This window comes from Moschus berezovskii, chromosome 6 (assembly GCF_049115385.1).
Source record: "Moschus berezovskii isolate FMDL1 chromosome 6, NW_MosBer_1.0, whole genome shotgun sequence".
In the NCBI taxonomy this organism is placed as follows: domain Eukaryota; kingdom Metazoa; phylum Chordata; class Mammalia; order Artiodactyla; family Moschidae; genus Moschus; species Moschus berezovskii.
The window spans coordinates 33052790-33070624 of NC_142465.1; the positions used below are offsets into that span (position 1 = coordinate 33052790).

Here is a 17835-nt window from a genome sequence, read left to right on the forward strand (position 1 = left end):
CATGACTAAAACTTTTACATTTTTTTCTATTAAACATCTCTTAGTCATATTCTGAAAACTGCGATTATTTTCAAGGTTATCTAATTCAGTAGAACAATTATTCGTTTCATATAGTAAGGGTTCAGTCATACAGAGTCACAGAATGCCTGTTTTGAACTTGTTTTTATTTGTTCTTGCTAATTCCTCTCCCTCTCTTCTCTCCTTTCCAGAATCCTATTCTGTGAACTCAGACACTCAGGTATCCTCCATAGTATTGGGTCCTGCATCTTCTGTTCAGATACCTGTTCCAGATGGTAATTGATTGCTTTGTGCTATTGATTCATTTTTGTTTGGAATTAGGCTTAAGCCAGTAACAAATTTACCATATTGTCCTCCTTGTCCTCTGTTCCATCAAAAATTGTCTGCATTTCCTATCCCCCAGGACTTCCCTGTAGCTCAGTTGGTAAAGAATCCGCCTGCAGTGCAGAAGTCTGCCTGCAATGCAGGAGACCCAGGTTCGATTCCTGGGTTAGGAAGATGCCCTGGAGAAGGAAATGGAAACCCACTCTAGTATTCTTGCCTGGGAAATCTATGGACAGAGGAGCCTGGTGGGCTACAGTCCATGGGGTTGCAAGAGTCGGACTAAAGCACCATTATCCCCCAACCAACAATATCATGGAGACCTGCTCCATTCAGGGTTCACCACCTGGTGACTTAGGCTGAAAATGAAATGGATTTATAACAACAGAGACCTCCCTCATAACTCATTTCTAGTTCTGAGATGAGCTAAGATTAGCTTCAAGTCTGGTTTCTTGTAGCAGTAGTGCTTCGCTAGGGCTTCCCTGGTGGCTCAGATGGTAAAGAATCTGCCTGCAGTATGGGAGACCTGGGTTCGATCCCTGGGTTGGGAAGATGACGTGGAGAAGGAAATGGCAGCCCTCTCTAGTATTCTTGATTGGAGAATTCCATGGGCAGAGGAGCCTGGCAGGCTACAGTTCATGGTGTCACAGAAAGTCGGACATGACTGAGTGACTAACACTTTGAGTTAAAGGCAGTCTAACTTGCAGCCTGTCATAAAAACCTCTAGGGTGGTTAGGTTGCTTCAGATGAGAATGCAGCAGGAAAATACTGAACTAGCGCCTTATACAGTATTTAATGAGACGGTGCTTTGACTAATCCTTCCTGGTTCTAAATTTCTCCTTTAGAATTTCCATTGCTTTTCTGTAAATTTCCTCCTCAGTTCAGTAACACTTAAGGTAAAGTGGGTCAGTTCCCTATAGAAAGAAAGCTGCAAAGTTATCTTGATAACCCTGAGATTAGAGCTTTGTGGTTAAAAATAACCATTTGATGGCTACACACAATGAGTTTCCTAATTTTCTTGTCGGTTAGCCCTTTTCTCCCAGACCCTCTGTCTCCCTGAATTTAAAATTAGCAGCAAAATGCAGGAGGAAGGGAAACAGTGATGATTAGTCTGCGATGAGCCCTCTTGTCACGAGGGTGATACTACCCTCCTCCCCAAGCTCTTCACTCCTGGTCTTAGTCAGATGGCAAAGGGTTCCTGTTTGGTGGTTTCCTTGCAGCTTCAGATTTTAGCTTGAAATGTGGCTGGATTTTGCAAGTTACCAATTTTGGGGGAAGCCTGATGGAGATATAATGTCCACGGATTATCCTTTGAGTAATTCCTACCAAATAATGGATGGGGATGGAGAGGGGAGTGTCCTATTGGCCTGACTGCTGCTACTGCTACTGCTAAGTCGCTTCAGTCGTGTCCGACTCTGTGCGACCCCATAGACAGCAGCCCACCAGGCTGTCCCGTCCCTGGGATTCTCCAGGCAAGAACACTGGAGTGGGTTGCCATTTCCTTCTCCAGTGTGTGAAAGTGAAAAGTGAAAGTGAGGTCTCTCAGTCGTATCCGACTGAGTGACCCCATGGACTGCAGCCTTCCAGGCTCCTCTGTCCATGGGATTTTCTAGGCAAGAGTACGGGAGTGGCTTGCCATTGCCTTCTCCAATTGGCCTGACTATTTCCTTCTAAAAGTTAAGATTTTAGGTTATCAGTGAGGCTAGTCTGGGGATGTTATATATTGAGCCCTAGACATCAGTGATTTTAGAAGAAAATTAAATGATTCTAAAAATTGGCAAATGATAATGGAAGTGTGAAAGTAGGGGGAAACCATTATATCGTGAGATTAGTGTTGAAAACTAATGTAGAGCTGAGTGACCGAGGAAGAGGGCTGAGAGGGAGCTTTATCACCATAACCATTTTTGTATTTTTCAAATTTTCAGCCATGTGAATGTATTGCCTATTCAAAACTTAATTTATTAACAATATAAATAAAAGTAAATTGAGATAGAGTCAGGTCAGTCTTATGTGTTTAGGTATTAAAAGATTTAATTTCAGTATTTCTAAGATGATTATTTTGTTACTTTTAACTCATTTTTTCTCAAATCTGTTAATTCAGAAGATGCTTTTGGAGACCATGGAGACTCTGCCAGTCTTGGTGCCATCAACCCTGCCTACAGTAACTCCTCAATTCCTCAGTCCTCCGGGGGGCTCTCAGAGGAGCCCTTCACCACCTACCTGGATGAGAATCATGTTGTTCCTGAGGAGAAGGTTAGTGACAGATCCTTGGAGGAAAACATTATTATCTAGGGAAAACCTATGAATTCAAAGTCTGCTGGACAACTCAGGATCAACAACCTCAGAGTCAGTTCTGGCAGGCAGTCTCTGAAGACTGAATTTCTGTAGTCAGAGTAAACAAACTGTTAAGGAAACTAAGGTCCTTGAAAAACAGGTGCCAAGTTGTACTAGTGAGTATTTTTTCATCCAGAAACCATGAATTTCAGGTTCCCTTTTTCACGTTGCCTTTTGTCCCATTTGGATAGTACTGATATTCTTGCTGGGGTTTTAGAATGAAAAACTGTTGGAAAGGGCAAGTAAGAGAAGGGTTGGACTCTTATTTGGACAGGGAGTTGACCAGCTTATTGATAAGCAGTGGATAAGATGGCAATTAAACTTGGACACACCCATGTCCAGGTTAGGAAATCCTTTGTTTATGAAACTGATATTGTTGCTCTTTATGTGATAAAATAATAAATTAGATCAGCAGTTTGGTGGTGATAATTTTTTTATTTCTCCAAGAGACACTTTATTATTATTATTTTTTAACTTTTTATTCTGTATTGGACTCTAGTCTTTTAACAATGTTGTGATAGTTTCAGGTAGACAGCAAAGGGAGTCAGCCATACATATTCATGTATATCCATTCTCCCCCGAAGGTGATAATCATTCTACTTTGTTTTCCTCTCTCGTACAGTACTCTTGTTTTAGCTTTCGTAAACTCTGGGTCTTCACAGGACCAGGACTTCTTATGAGCGTTGTGGATCCAGGAAACATTGAATGTGATTTGCAGTCTGGAGCACTGGCTGGATTTAAGGTGAACATGGAGTCCTCCCTCTTTCCTTTTTAAACACACACAGCACACCGCAGCCTTTTCCTCTGCTCTGCCTGCTGGATATCAGCCTTGGTGGCTACATGCTGATACTTCATTGGCTCTGACACTTAGGTGAAAAGTACTTTTCCATCTGTTTTTAAATTTTTTGTAGTTGGTTTTTAATTTTATTTTACCCGGTAGTTTCCTTGAACAAAAGTGAAACAGCAGATAGGAAGAACTAAGACTCAGAAAGGTGCAAGGTGACCTAGCAAATTCTGTGCAGAATATGATACAGAACTCAGGTCATTTGATCCCTGAATGGAGCTCTTTCCTGAATGTACTGTTTCTCCCTTCCATTGCCAAACAACTGAACCAAAACTTCCAGTTGTCTCATGAGTGTAATGGTGGGATTTTGTTCTTCTCTAGCTGCTGTGGGTTCTTCTGTTGGCCACCATTGTTGGGGTCCTGCTCCAAACGCTTGCAGCTAGGCTGGGAGTGGTCACTGGGCTTCATCTTGCTGAAGTGTGTTACCGTCAGTATCCTAGGGTAAGCAACGTTTGTCTGTTCCGTTCCGTTCCGTCGCTCAGTCGTGTCAGACTCTTTGCGACCCCGTGGACTGTAGCCTACCAGGCTTCTCCGTCCATGGGATTCTCCAGGCAAGAATACTGGAGTGGGTTACCGTTTCCTTCTCCAGGGGATCTTCCCGACCCAGGGATCGAACCCGGGTCTCCCGCATTGGAGGCAGACGCTTTAACCTCTGAGCCACCAGGGAAGCCCAATCATAGGTAACTGTGTGTCTGGCAATCTGTGCTGTCCCACTGCCTCCCCCCGCCCTCATACTGAAATAGTGGAGGAAGAGGGGATCTGTGTCCCTGAGGACTGGCAGTCCCAAGGGAAATTCTGTAGCTTCTCTTGCTGCTAAACCATGTTTCTGCACTCCTTCAAAATCTAACATGAGATTCACATTTACCAGAAAGTTTCCTTAGATGTTTCTGTGTGAGTAAACACTTACCTTTTACTATGCCTTTTGGCACCAAGCAGGGCCCAGTTCACAAAGGGGTGGGGTGTTCTCTAAAACTTTTTTTTCATTCATCCATATTACTCCATTACTTTGCATTATTCATATTTTCTTTTTTGTTTGTCTTTGCTGTCAATCTGAAGTGAGTTTTTTTCTTTTACTAGGGCATGTTTGGCAGGATCTTTGAATTTGTTAATGATGCGTTTTCATTTTACCTTGACCCTGGAGTTTACACTGTTCTCCATAGTTTCTTTCTGGATATTTAGGTCTTTCTTGTTCCTGCTTAAGTCAGGAATGGATAGACAGGGTCTGGAAGATAACTTTAAACTGATCTTTTGAACTTTAGATAAGTATTTACCTCCAGTTTTTTCTTAAAGTTTAATCTCCTTTCCTGGCTGTTAGAGAGTATCCTTACCTGCCTTTTTGTTTGTTTGCTTTTTTATGCATCTCGAAAAAGAAAAACCTTGGTAATTTATGGTTTGTTTAGCTTCTCTTTCTTCATGTATCTCAGCTGTTGTTTTTTTGTGACTTTTTTTTTCAGTAGTAGGTACATGGAAGTGGTCCCCCCACGGCCCCCCGCCTCAGTGAGTTAAGAAACAGAAATTTCTTTCTGTTTAATTATTTGATGAGATTATCTTCCAGATTTTGTTATTAGACACCCAGTTCCAACACTTTGCCCTGAGTCCCTTTTGCATTTCTGTCTTTTTTAACTTGCTTGTGCATTATTATATTAAGGATGACTCCAACCTTTTCATGTTTGTTTTGTCTCTTCAGCTATGGTCAGGATAGATATTTTTTCTATAGTATTTCTGTTCTCTCCTGAATAATATTTTGACCATCTTAGTCCATGGGGTCGCTGCGAGTCAGACATGACTGAGCGAATTCACTTTCACTTTTCACTTTCACACATTGGAGAAGGAAATGGCAACCCACTCCAGTGTTCTTGCCTGGAGAATCCCAGGGGCGGGGGAGCCTGGTGGGCTTCCATCTGTGGGGTCACACAGAGTCAGACACGACTGAAGTGATTTAGCAGCAGCAGCAGCAGCAACATCATTTCCCCTCAAGAATTTTAGGATTGTTTTTAGGCAAAAAATATTAAGTGGAAATAATGAATGGAAATTCCATTTTTCTGTCAAGTGAAATGGAAGGAGAAGAAATTGACATCAGCTGTTGCCCTGACCTTGACTCACAGGCTCTGCCACAAAGAGCAGCCTGGCTCTCTCCATCAAGGGGCCAAAGCTGAGTTCTGGTCCTTCATCTCTAGACCTAAGGTTTAATAAAGGACTGTTTATGGATCACTGCCAAAATGTGAATTTTAAACTATGGGGGAAGTTCTTAGAAATGATTAATTAGAACCATATCTTTCTGCTGTTTGGTGTTTAGGTTCCACGAATCCTTCTGTGGCTGATGGTGGAGTTGGCTATCATTGGTGTAGACATGCAAGAAGTTATTGGCTCAGCTATTGCCATCAATCTCCTGTCTGCAGGAAGGTGAGTTTTTTCTTCTAGAAAGTAATCAATGTTTTGTGAGATTTCAAAGCAAGTATAATAACAAAAGTCCTTCCCAGGTGGCTTAGTGGTAAAGAATCCGCCTGTGAAGCAGTAGGTACAAGTTTGATCCCTTAATCAGGAAGATTTCCTGCCAGAGGAAATTGCACCCCACTCCAGTATTGTTGCTTGGGATATCCTATGGATAGAGGAGCCTGGCGGACTACAATCCATGGAGTTGAAAAAGAGTTGCACACGACTTGGAGACTAAGCAACAACATAAAAAGAAAAACACAAGTCATTTTCAATTTCCAGGATTCACTCAAGTATTATTTTTTCTGTAGAACCTTTTTGAAACTACCTTCCTTTCTCCTGGCAGATGTAGGCTCTATATCTTTCATGTAGTCATGTTGGGTAATACATACCTGTGTTATCCAGTATGTGGCAGTGTGTATTATAATTAATTTGTATGTCAGTTTATCCCGAGTGAGGTCATTGAGAGATAAGACCAATGCTTTTCAGTTTTGTGTCCTGAATGTCTGAAATACTAGACAAAGTTTGAATAAATGTATTGTTTCACTTTGACAAACCTAGACAGTGCGTTAAAAAATGAAGACATTACTTTAGTGACAGAGGTCCCTGTAGTCAAGGCTATGGTCTTTCCAGTAGTCATGTACGGATGTGAGAGCTGGACCAAAAAGAAGGCTGAGCACTGAAGAATTGCTGCTTTTGAACTGTGGTGCTGGAGAAGACTCTTGAGACCCTTAGACAGCAAAGACATCAAACCAGTCAATCTTAAGGAAATCAACCCTGAAGACTCATTGGAAAGACTGATGGGGAGGCTGAGCTCTAATACTTTGGCCACCTGAGGTGAATAGCTAGACTCATTGGTAAAAGACCGTGATGCTGGGAAAGATTTATGGCAGAAGGAGAAGAGGGCGACAGAGGACGAGGTGGTTGGATGGCATCACTGATTCAGTAGGCATGAACTTGGGCAAACTCTGGGAGATGAGATGGTGAGGCATAGGGAAGCCTGGCGTGCTGCAGTCCATGGGATCTCAAAGAGTTGAACACGACTTGATGACCGAACAGCAGCAACAAATTGTTTCATTTAGTGCTGTGATCCTAAACTATTCAGGGCCTGGCCTGCTTACTATGGATCTGTTTTCCCAAGTCCTTGCTCCTGCAAGTGTCAGATATCTGGAGAACTGTTGGGAAGAGGGTCATTCTCAATGTTTCTTTTCTTCCCTTCAATCTCTGTTTTTCATCTCTGACCTAGGATTCCACTATGGGGTGGAGTTCTCATCACCATTGCAGATACATTTGCATTTCTCCTTTTGGACAACTATGGTAAGGAGCATGGGAATGGAGGGGTCAGTCAGAGGAGCTGCTTTCCATCATGTGGCTTATGGGGAAATCTGCCTTCTGTGAACTCACTGCTACATTTTCCCCTTCAGGTTTGCGAAAGCTAGAAGCATTTTTTGGTTTTATCATTACTGTTATGGCCCTCACATTTGGCTATGAGGTGAGTATTACAGGCTATTCATTAACTTTTTTTTATTAGCTTTTTAAAACAAGATTTTTGTTCTTTTGTTATAAGAGACAGTAGGTTTTAACAAAAAGCCAGATTCAACCTTATGCCAATTTTAAAGGAATGAATTGTGGCAAAGACTAGTGTCCAAGGAAGGCCTGTAGGGATTCTTAGTTCAGTTGATTAAAATTTCTGGAACTTTCCAAACTAATCTCCCAGGTTGGCCATCCCAGTAACAGAGCAGCCTTGGAGAGGGTTAGGAAAGGGGTTGCAGGGTTATTCTTGGCTGTTACCTAAACAGATTCTGTTTTTGCTCATCCTGGTTGACAGTAATTGCAGCTTGGACTGTCTCTGTATTGTAGCAATGAACTATAGGGGATACAGTGCCTATTTCCTGGTTTGTGCCCCAGCCCCAACACTCCACTGGGTTAAAACTAACTCTACCATTATATGCAGTGAAGTGAAACCCAGCACCTTTCTATGTCCAATTATTATAAACTGACTTCTGTTTATTGCCCTCGCTAATAAGCTTTTAACAATGCATCTGCTCTGAGTAGATGATCCAGCTTGGTCTAAGGCTTCCAAGGGAAAAGCTGAACCAGGAAAAAGAATGTATGAGAAGTGTTTCTGAGTGAGTCTCAGCAGATGCTAGTGGCAAGCGTAAGTGATTTGTATATACATGGTGAGCACAGAAGCACGGTTAGTGTGGTAATCAAGAGTTGACTGTATTCTAAGGTGTGTCTGCCAGGAATTATTGTGACACTAATATCAATAAGGCCCTTAGCAGCTGTTCTATTTCTTTAGAATATTAATTGCATTCAGTTCAGTTACTCAGTCGTGTCCAACTCTTTGCGACCCCATGAATCACAGCACGGCAGTCCTCCCTGTCCATCACCAACTCCCGGAGTTCACTCAAATTCATGTCCATCGAGTCGGTGATGCCATCCAGCCATCTCATTCTCTGTCGTCCCCGTCTCCTCCCGCCCTCAATCCCTCCCAGCATCAGAGTCTTTTCCAGTGAGTCAACTCGTCGCATGAGGTGGCCAAAGTATTGGAGTTTCAGCTTCAGCATCAGTCCTTCCAATGAACACCCAGGATTGATCTCCTCTAGAATGGACTGGTTGGATCTCCTTGCAGTCCAAGGGACTCTCAAGAGTCTTCTCCAGCACCACAGTTCAAAAGCATCAATTCTTCGGCTATCAGCTTTCTTCACAGTCCAACTCTCACATCCATACATGACCACAGGAAAAACCATAGCCTTGACTAGACAGACCCTGGTTAGCAAAGTAATGTCTCTGCTTTTTAATATGCTGTCTAGGTTGGTCATAACTTTTCTTCCAAGGAGTAAGCGTCTTTTAATTTCCTGGCTGCAATCAGCATCTGCAGTGATTTTGGAGCCCCCCAAAAAAAGTCAGCCACTGTTTCCACTGTTTCCCCATCTATTTCCCATGAAGTGATGGGACCAGATGCCATGATCTTCGTTTTCTGAATGTTGAGCTTTAAGCCAAACTTTTCACTCTCCTCTTTCACTTTCATCAGAGGCCTTTGAGTTCCTCTTCACTTTCTCTACACATCTATTTTGTATATATAAAATACAATATGAAATGTCTGGACACTCCAGTCCTGAATTCTCTGAACTGTGCTGCTTGGTTTTTTTGGATGGTTCTGTGTTCCTCATTTCCTATGTAGTTGTTGATGAAGGGGCTTAAGGAGTAAAGGATGCAGTGTCTCTAGTACTGTGTTACTCCCTAGTCTCATGTTCCAGTAAAGGGTAATAGCTGTTCTGTTTGTGTATAGTATGTTACAGTGAAACCCAGCCAGACCCAAATCCTCAGAGGCATGTTCCTGCCATCCTGTTCAGACTGTCATACCCCACAGATCATGCAGGCTGTGGCCATTGTGGGCGCCATTATCATGCCACACAACATATACCTGCATTCTGCCTTAGTCAAGGTGAGCAAAACCTTTCTTATCTCAGTGGCCTGTGTAGTTCATGGGACCTTTTCCTTTAATTGCAAGGGACACACACTTAGTTTACAACTGTTAGAGCCCTGAAGGAGCACGTTGTTTTTCCACAGTTGGACTCCACACAGTTGGACTCTGTTTTTAACAGACCCCATAGAGAAGAGACTAAAGTCTCTCCTAAAAATACTGAAGGTGTACCATGTTTCCCAACTTTAAATTTCAGATGCCTGAATGGCCTCCTAGTGGTCAGGGGAAAAAAAGCCCAACCTGGCTTTTTTTTTTTTTTTTAGGTAATTAATTTATTTTTTATTGGAGGCAAATTATTTTACAATATTATATTGGTTGGTTTTGCCATACATTTATATGAATTCGCCCCGGGTTTACATAAGTTCCCCCTCCTGAACCCCCCTCCCACCTCCCTTCTCCCCCAACCTGGCTTTAACCAGTCAGTCCAACATAGTCATTAGCTGGGAGATTTCAGAGACTTTTGTCATTAAGGTTGTCTCCCACTTAGGTCTGAAATCAGGTTGTTTTTGTAGGTCAGCGGTTCTTCCAGCCACAGTAACTGAGGGCTCAGAAGTCACTTGGTCACTTTTTCAATTTGGGTGTGTGTGATATCATCACAGGGTCATGGCTTCTTACTCAGTGAACCAGGATGTAAGTGGAATCTCACACATTTCATGTGATCAGTTGTTTGCCATTGAGGACTTTCAGTGGACTCCGTACTCATGAAATATTGCAAGTAACTTGTTCCAACAGTTTTTAAAAAATGACTTTTGCTGTTATCTCTCTAGTCCAGACATATAGACCGAGCCAAAAGGCAGGAAGTTCGAGAAGCCAATAAGTACTTCTTCATTGACTGCTGCATTGCTCTCTCTATTTCCTTTATCATCAACACCTGTGTCATCTCAGTGTTTGCTGAAGCATTTTTTGAGAAGACCAACGAGCAAGTGGTAAGTAAGCCAGGGACACGGATAGTAGTGAACGTGAGGGTAAAGAGAAAAGCTGACTGGGGCAGGAAAACGAGACAGTGACTTAGAGCTCAGGGGAAATAGATCTTAGTGCTGCCCACTAAATCATTGCTCCAGCGTGGTTTACACTCAGCCCTTCCTTCCCAGCTTTTGACTGGGAAGGGAGTTTTCCTCAGACAAAGACTGCCTCTTGCTGTTGTTAGTGGCGTCACGTCTGTTTGCTCTTTCTCATCCCCTTTCCCTTCCTGTTTACCAACTACCAGCTGCTTGCCAGTGCTACTGTTTGGTGATGACAGGTTGGGAGGAATCAACACACAGAAACAGAATCTGCGGCTAGACAGGCCGCTTTGAGTTCTCTGTCCTCTTGACTCCTGATTGCCAGTCTAGTTCTGATGACTCCTTTGTGTCCCATTATATGACTTCTGACTCCTGTCTCTGCGTTGACTAAGGGCTCCCTATTCTGGGTGTCCTCTCATATTTGCGGCCAGTCTCTGCTCTCATCAGATTCCATGTCCAGTTTCTTGCCTTCAGCGTCTGTCTCTTAGATGACCTGTATGTGAGCTGAAGGAGAGGTCTTCTTAATCTGAGTCCTGACCTCAAAATTAAAAGTCATTCCTAAACTGCTTTCGTTCCAGGTTGCTGTCTGTAAAAACAGCAGTAGTGCCCACATTCACCTTTTCCCAGATGATAACTCAACACTGGCTGTGGACATCTACAAAGGGGTAAACCTGTTCAGATTTCTAATCTTTGCCCCTGAATCAAGATTCTTAGCATGGTATCTGGTCTTTTCTGAGGGTTCACTTCAGAGCTTAGCATATCTTCTCTGGATTGTTGAGTATCGTTATTCAGAGGTCCCATGCCAGACAAGCCTTTTGGATTATGGAAGGAAGTATAAGATCAGCTGAAAAGAGAAATTGTATCCGTGATTCTTAAACTTGTGTTGATAGCATTTTGTGCTATAGGCGTTAATTGGCATCAAAGAAAGTGTTCTTAGTAAAGTGGTCTTTTTTTTTTTTTTGTTCTCCTCCCCAACCCCTCTCCCCTGTGGCTGGAGACTATTTATTTAGGACACACTGTGTGGCGTGTGGGATCTAGTTCCCTGACCAGGGATCATCCCATGCCCCCTGCACTGGGAGCATGAAGTCTTAACCACTGAACTACGAGGAAAGTCCCAGGAAAGTGGTCTTTATTGGGACCTCTCTGTCCCTTTTATGCCAGTTACATTGTGAACCTCCAAGAGTAGAATAAATAGTATGCAGCATCTCCAGAATTCATTTGCTGTTTATCTCCATTTCTGTTACCATCTTCCAGAATACTGTATTAAGGAATATAATTTGGGAAATGTGTTGTAGACTTTTTTTTTAATAGTTAACATATAAGTTGAGGATAAAGGCTAGAGAAGAGAAGGGATTAGGCTGAGGAGGAATGGGGGCCCATCCAGCAGAATTTAGGTTGAAAGCATCTAGCATGAGGTCAGGACCCGAGTCTAGCTTCTGGGACAGTGCCGGCACTGCGCTCGGTAGAGGTGGGTGCGGAGCCAGGAACAGGGAGAAGTGACACCAAGGACATGTTTGGGTGCTGTCTCGGGTGATCTCTTTCCCTCGCCTCTGCAGGGTGTTGTGCTGGGGTGTTACTTCGGGCCTGCTGCTCTCTACATCTGGGCGGTGGGGATCCTGGCTGCGGGGCAGAGCTCCACCATGACGGGGACCTATTCCGGCCAGTTTGTCATGGAGGTACGTGCTGCCGTGACGGGGGTAGACGGGGGTAGACGAGAGGACATTGCCCTTTTGTCCCTTCTTAATCCCGTGCCTTCCCAGACCTCCTCAGACCTTTTTCTGTTTCCTTCCAGACATTCATCCTGCTTCCGTGTTTTCTTCCAGGGATTCCTGAACCTAAAGTGGTCACGCTTTGCCCGAGTGAGTCTGACCCGCTCTATTGCCATCATCCCTGCTCTGCTTGTGGCCGTCTTCCAAGACGTGGAGCATCTAACAGGGTTGAATGACATCCTGAATGTTCTTCAGAGCTTACAAGTGAGGAGGGAGCTGGGGAAACTCTCATCCCATTGAGTCAGGAGGCATTCTGTATTGCCCTTAGGTACCAAGCCTAGTGTGGGTGTGGGGAAAATTCAGAGGAAGAAAGAGACACATTCTTGGTCTACAGTGAATGCATATGAAATCTCTGGCATCTCAATGGCTTTTAGAAACGACTTGTTTTTTTTTTCCCTAAACCTGTTGAATGGAAATTATAAGCTGTAATTATGCAAAGAATACAACTTTGTTGTTTGTTAGTACAAGAAAATATTAAATAATGTATAAGACACTCCTCGGTTTTATGGAGATTAAGAAAATTTGGCAGATACAAATTTTGTAGACACTATGAGCATAACTGACGCTAGGTTCATGCTACAGATTTCCACCTAACCCTCCAGCATTTTGTGATGACAGGAATAATTTCTCACAGAGTAGGTGAGGCAGGGTCTGTGGTTCCCTTTTGCTAACAGTGCTGCTCTCTGGGGTTTTACAGAAACCCTCCATAGCCTTGTCTGATCTTAGTTTTCTCTTTTCTAGCTTCCCTTTGCTCTCATACCCATCCTAACATATACGAGCTTGCGACCGGTCATGAACGAATTTGCCAATGGACTGTGAGTGTATTTCTTTTGTTCCCAAAGATGTGTGGGGGAAGGGTATCTTCATCAAACAGGCCAGTCAGAAAATCAGTTATAGGGGAGCTATATGCTTTAAGAATCTATTGCTGGAGCTGCCCCTTCAACCTATGACTTAGAAAATAGAGACTACTGGGGACTTCCCTGAAACTAAAGTCTCACATAGCACAGAGAATGGCCAAAAATTAAAAAAAAAAAAAAAAGCACAACATTGTATATCAACTCTACTCAATTTTTAAAAAATTAAAAAAAAAAAAAAACGAAGATAGAGGTCGTGTATGTAACAAAGGAGGGAAAGCACATTTTTTGTTCTAATACTTTTTCTATACATCTTTAAAGGACAAGTGGTATTTGAAATGACTTGTTTCATCTCTAGGGACTCATGACTTTGCCGTTTTAGGGCTTGTTCCATTTTTAGGGAATTAAATAATAGGGATTATTTGATACTGTTATTTTTCCTCTTTCTCTGTGTGTGTGTGTGTGTGTGTGTGTGTGAGCTACTCAGTCGTGTCTGATTCTTTGTGACCCATTGTAATTTGTGACTATGGAGTTCTTTTCCAGGCAAGAATACTGGAATGGGTAGCCATTCCCTTCTCCTTGGGATCTTCGTGACCCAGGGATCGAGCCCAGGTCTCCTGCATTGCAGGCAGATTCTTAGCTGTCTGAACCACCAGGGAAGCCTTTCTTTCTCCCTAACATTGCGAAACTTTGACCCTTTTAACCTAATCTGGGACATAAGATCTACTTTTAAGTTTATTTTGAAATGCTGCTTATTCCTGCCTAAGGAGATACAGTGTCTTTTTCCATCTGTGGACAGGGTGGACTATTCCACCAATAATTGTGCTGATGCTTTTTACAGAGGCTTGAGGATCGTGGGCGGTATCGTGGTCCTTATCATCTGTTCCATCAACACGTACTTTGTCGTGGTTTATGTCCAGGATGTAGGTCATATGGCATTGTATGTGGTGGCTGCAGTGGTCAGCATAGCTTATCTGAGCTTTGTGTTTTACTTGGTAAGTCCAGTTGGAGGGGCAGGGGTGGTCAAGGGGGGCTAACACTCAGAAGAGAAAGGACCCAAAAGAGCATATGGTTATGTGTCTTCAGGTTATTGACACAATTCACATGAAATCATTAAACCGGCTGTGACTGAAGAATATTTTTAGCCATAAATTTTCCCTTGGTTCCTAAGTGCTGTCATTTTTCTGTCATTTCACCTGATTTCCATTCCTAATACTTCCTAACAAGAGAGTGTAGTATGTTTGAAAACTTCAAAGAAGATCAGCTGTGTAGAAAGTAGAGAGTGGTATGAGATGGGGTTGAGAAGGGAGATGTGTCATGTGATTTCAGATCTTTGGAGGGAGCACAAGTGGGTTCACAGCCCTGCCCAGCTCTACTGCTTAATAGCTGTCCAGTGTTGAAATTAGTAAATAGTGATATTCTGTTTTTGGATTATTCTAGAATTATTAAAAGTGATGGTTATAAAACGTAGCTCTGTAAAAAAGGAATGCAGAATTATATATACCTAGATAATCAAAAAATTATCAAAAGTCTGGAGTAAATTATGTAAAAATGGTAAGAGTAGTTGTCTTATCTTAGGATGGTGGGATTATGGATGTATTCTTTCTCTATTTTCCAGATCTATAATGTTACTTATATCAGTGAAAAGCAGTGATAGCTACAACACATCCACCGCCCTGTTCTACACAGGTTTCTCTAAAAAACACAGGGTTCAGGATTAGGGACAGCAGAATTTATACTGTATCTGCTACAGAGAATGGCAAGGCTGGAGGGTGGAAACCCCCTGCTCATCTTTCTAACACCCTAGTTCCCATGCTAGTATCTACCACAGGGTAGGTACTTGATTGGGAAAACATTATAGTAAATAGTGAAAAATTATGACTTGAGTATATATATCTCTTCTTTTTTCCTCCTCAGTGAACCATGGGCACACTGATTATGATGAGCCTGTAATATGGGGACTTACCCCAAGGAAATCCAAGTAATTGAGTATGGTCTTGACAGAAATTGTTTTAAAAATTCTCAGTGAGGCATTCCCTGGTGGTTTAGTCATTATGATTTCGGACTTTTACTTCAAAGTCCCAGACAGACAGACAGACAGACAGACACACACACACACCCCGTCTTTCACTTCGAAGTCCCAGACAGACAGATACACACACACACACCCTGCCCAAAGAAAATGCTGTAGAGGTTAAGGGGATCTTTCCTTCATGCAGATGTGCTGAATTGTTTCAGTCAGCCTGACGCTATAGAAATTGTTGAAGACCTATTTTTAAGGCCAAGCACTGATTCTAGAGTGAAGTGTACTGTTTAGTCAGGAGACTATTGCAATTTTATTAGTCAGTCATTCCCCGTATTGTAAGGAATGTGATAAGCCTGAAAAAAAGTGGCATTCAGGGAACTCTCCCAGTCAGATAAAAGAAGCAAATACAAAGCAGTAGGAACAAAGGGAGCTGAGTATCGAAATTAGTACAACAAAGAAGTTTGCCTCTGAGCAGTGCAGTGTGGGCGGGGTGGGGGGTGGGGGTGGTGGGTGGTGGTAAGGGCTCTCCACAGTTTGGTGAATGATGACTGTGTTTTCTCTTTCAGGGTTGGCAATGTTTCATTGCACTGGGCATGTCCTTCTTGGACTCTGGACACACACGGTAAGCATCTCTGTAGTCCTGCTGACTGAAGATACTATCCAAGGCTACACTAAGTAAACACTGTCTGCAGGTACCATCAGAGCCAGTGTGTTTCTGTGGTTTACTGTGGGAACACAGCCAGACATATGTGTTGCACAGACTGCATTTAGGACTCAACTGTTTGTTGGAAAAGACTTTGTTTCATATGTTTGAAAGATGGCATTATTTTTCTTTCTGAACTCTAACCCGGAAACTGGATTAGGTAGGATCCTTGACAACTTGACATCTGCTTCTCTCAAACAACACTGAACTCTTTTGCTGCCCAAAGGCCAGCTTTTATCTTTTTGAGGCATAATCCTCTGTGTAAGATTCTGAGAAAGACCGACTATATGTTAAAAAAGCTTATTTAGATAATTCAATAAATTTTTTATAATACAAAATGCAGAATACGTGTGCAAGTTTAGTTTATTAAATCACAGTGCATTTAAAAGACTGAGAAGTACTTTCCTTATGCATACCCTTTGAATAATTGTTTTTTCTTTACATCTGTTTAATGTCTTATCTCCTTTAGTAGAATCAAGGGAAGGCACTTTGTGTCGTTCATAGCTATACTTCCAAAACCTAAAGTAGTCTCTTAGTTCAGTTCAATTCAGTTGCTCAGTCGTGTCCAACTCTTTGCAACCCCATGGATTACAGCACGCCTCCTGGAGCTTACTCGAACTTCATGTCCATCCAGGTGGTGATGCCATCCAACCATCTCATCCCTTCTCCTCCTGCCTTCAGTCTTTCCCAGCATCAAGGTCTTTTCCAGTGAGTCAGCTCTTCACATCAGGTGGCCAAAGTATTAGAGTTTCAGCTTCAGCATCAGTCCTTCCAATAAATATTCAGGGTTGATTTCCTTTAGGATTGACTGGTTTGATTTCTTTGCAGTCCAAGGGACTCTCAAGAGTCTTCTCCAACCACAGTTCAAAAGCATAAATCCTTTACTGCTTGGTTCTCTTTATGGTCCAACTCTCACATCCATAATAACTACTGGAAAAACCCTAGCTTTGACTATATGGACCTTTGTTGGCAAAGTAATGTCTCTGCTTTTTAGTATGCTGTCTAGGTTTGTTATAGCTTTTCTTCCAAGGAGCAAGCGTCTTTTAGTTTCAATTTTATTTTCAATTTAATTTTAATCAAGTAGTGCCTGAGATGTATTAAGTGCTCAGTAAAGTGTTTATTGCATAAAAGGTTAGCAAAGATTTTTGACTGCTACATATGGGCAATGAACTTAGAAATGTGAACAATAATATATTTGAAAAGTGTCACACTGGAATGTTCTTCCACTTAGAAAACCTTAAACCTGTTCTCATTTTTCAACAAGCTTATGAACCTATCTCTCTGATGGATGGAGGTGTCAGTGCCATTGAAGGATACGAGAAGTGATTGTTCCATGCTGCTTTCTCTCCGTACTCCAAAGTGACTGCAACTCTGATTGTTGTAAAGAGTTTATTTCAGGATTCATCAAAATCCACTACTCTTGGTTTCAAAGCCACTGTGCAAGTTTAGTGTTGAAATCTGCTAGTATTGGAGGGTCTCCTCTAGAGGTGTGGGTCAGCAGTGACTCACTGCAGGGGCTGGGGCACTGGCACCAGCAGTCCTCTGGATTATTTTAATTATAAAATTGTAGATTTTTAATTATAAAATATTAAGTCTCAACTAGGGTGGCTTGATCCATATTAATATAAAATCATGAGATAATCTACCCCTATCAGGTTCAGGATTCTTTTAATTTATTTTCACTTTAAATTTCTCAGTGGCAGTTAAGAGGGACGAGAAAGCATAAAAAAGATGATAAATGGACAGATGGTAAAACTCACTTGTAGATCAAAGTGACTAATCTGTTAGAAAAATCACTTGAACAATTTTCTGCAGAGATTAAAAGAGTTTATAAAAATTTTCTTTGGAGTCCTGATTTTAATAATTCTCATATTAGCACAGAGCTCTCCTGATGGTGTTTCTTGAACACTAGAGTTGGGAAACCTCCCCCTTCCTCTTCTAGGAGGGTAGTGATAGAAAAAGATGGTAGCATTTACGAACTGATGTTCTCAAGAGACATTGGGGTGAGGAGAAAAAGAAAAGGAGCCATCTGTTTTATTCCT

The 17835-nt window shown here is 42.2% G+C and overlaps 1 protein-coding gene across 1 annotated transcript; it reads left to right on the forward strand.

Moving 5' to 3' along the window:
- Positions 1–211: 211 nt before the first annotated feature.
- On the forward strand, positions 212–17038 carry LOC129535619 (natural resistance-associated macrophage protein 2-like). The gene is given in 16 exon segments (XM_055394106.2): positions 212–293; positions 2441–2592; positions 3296–3415; positions 3839–3958; positions 5814–5920; positions 7197–7267; positions 7375–7442; positions 9246–9401; positions 10208–10366; positions 11020–11106; positions 11998–12117; positions 12265–12414; positions 12952–13025; positions 13906–14059; positions 15657–15704; positions 15707–17038. Coding segments are annotated over 14 exon segments (1443 nt in total). The 5' UTR covers positions 212–293; positions 2441–2592; positions 3296–3349; the 3' UTR covers positions 15770–17038.
- The last annotated feature ends 797 nt before the right edge of the window (positions 17039–17835 follow it).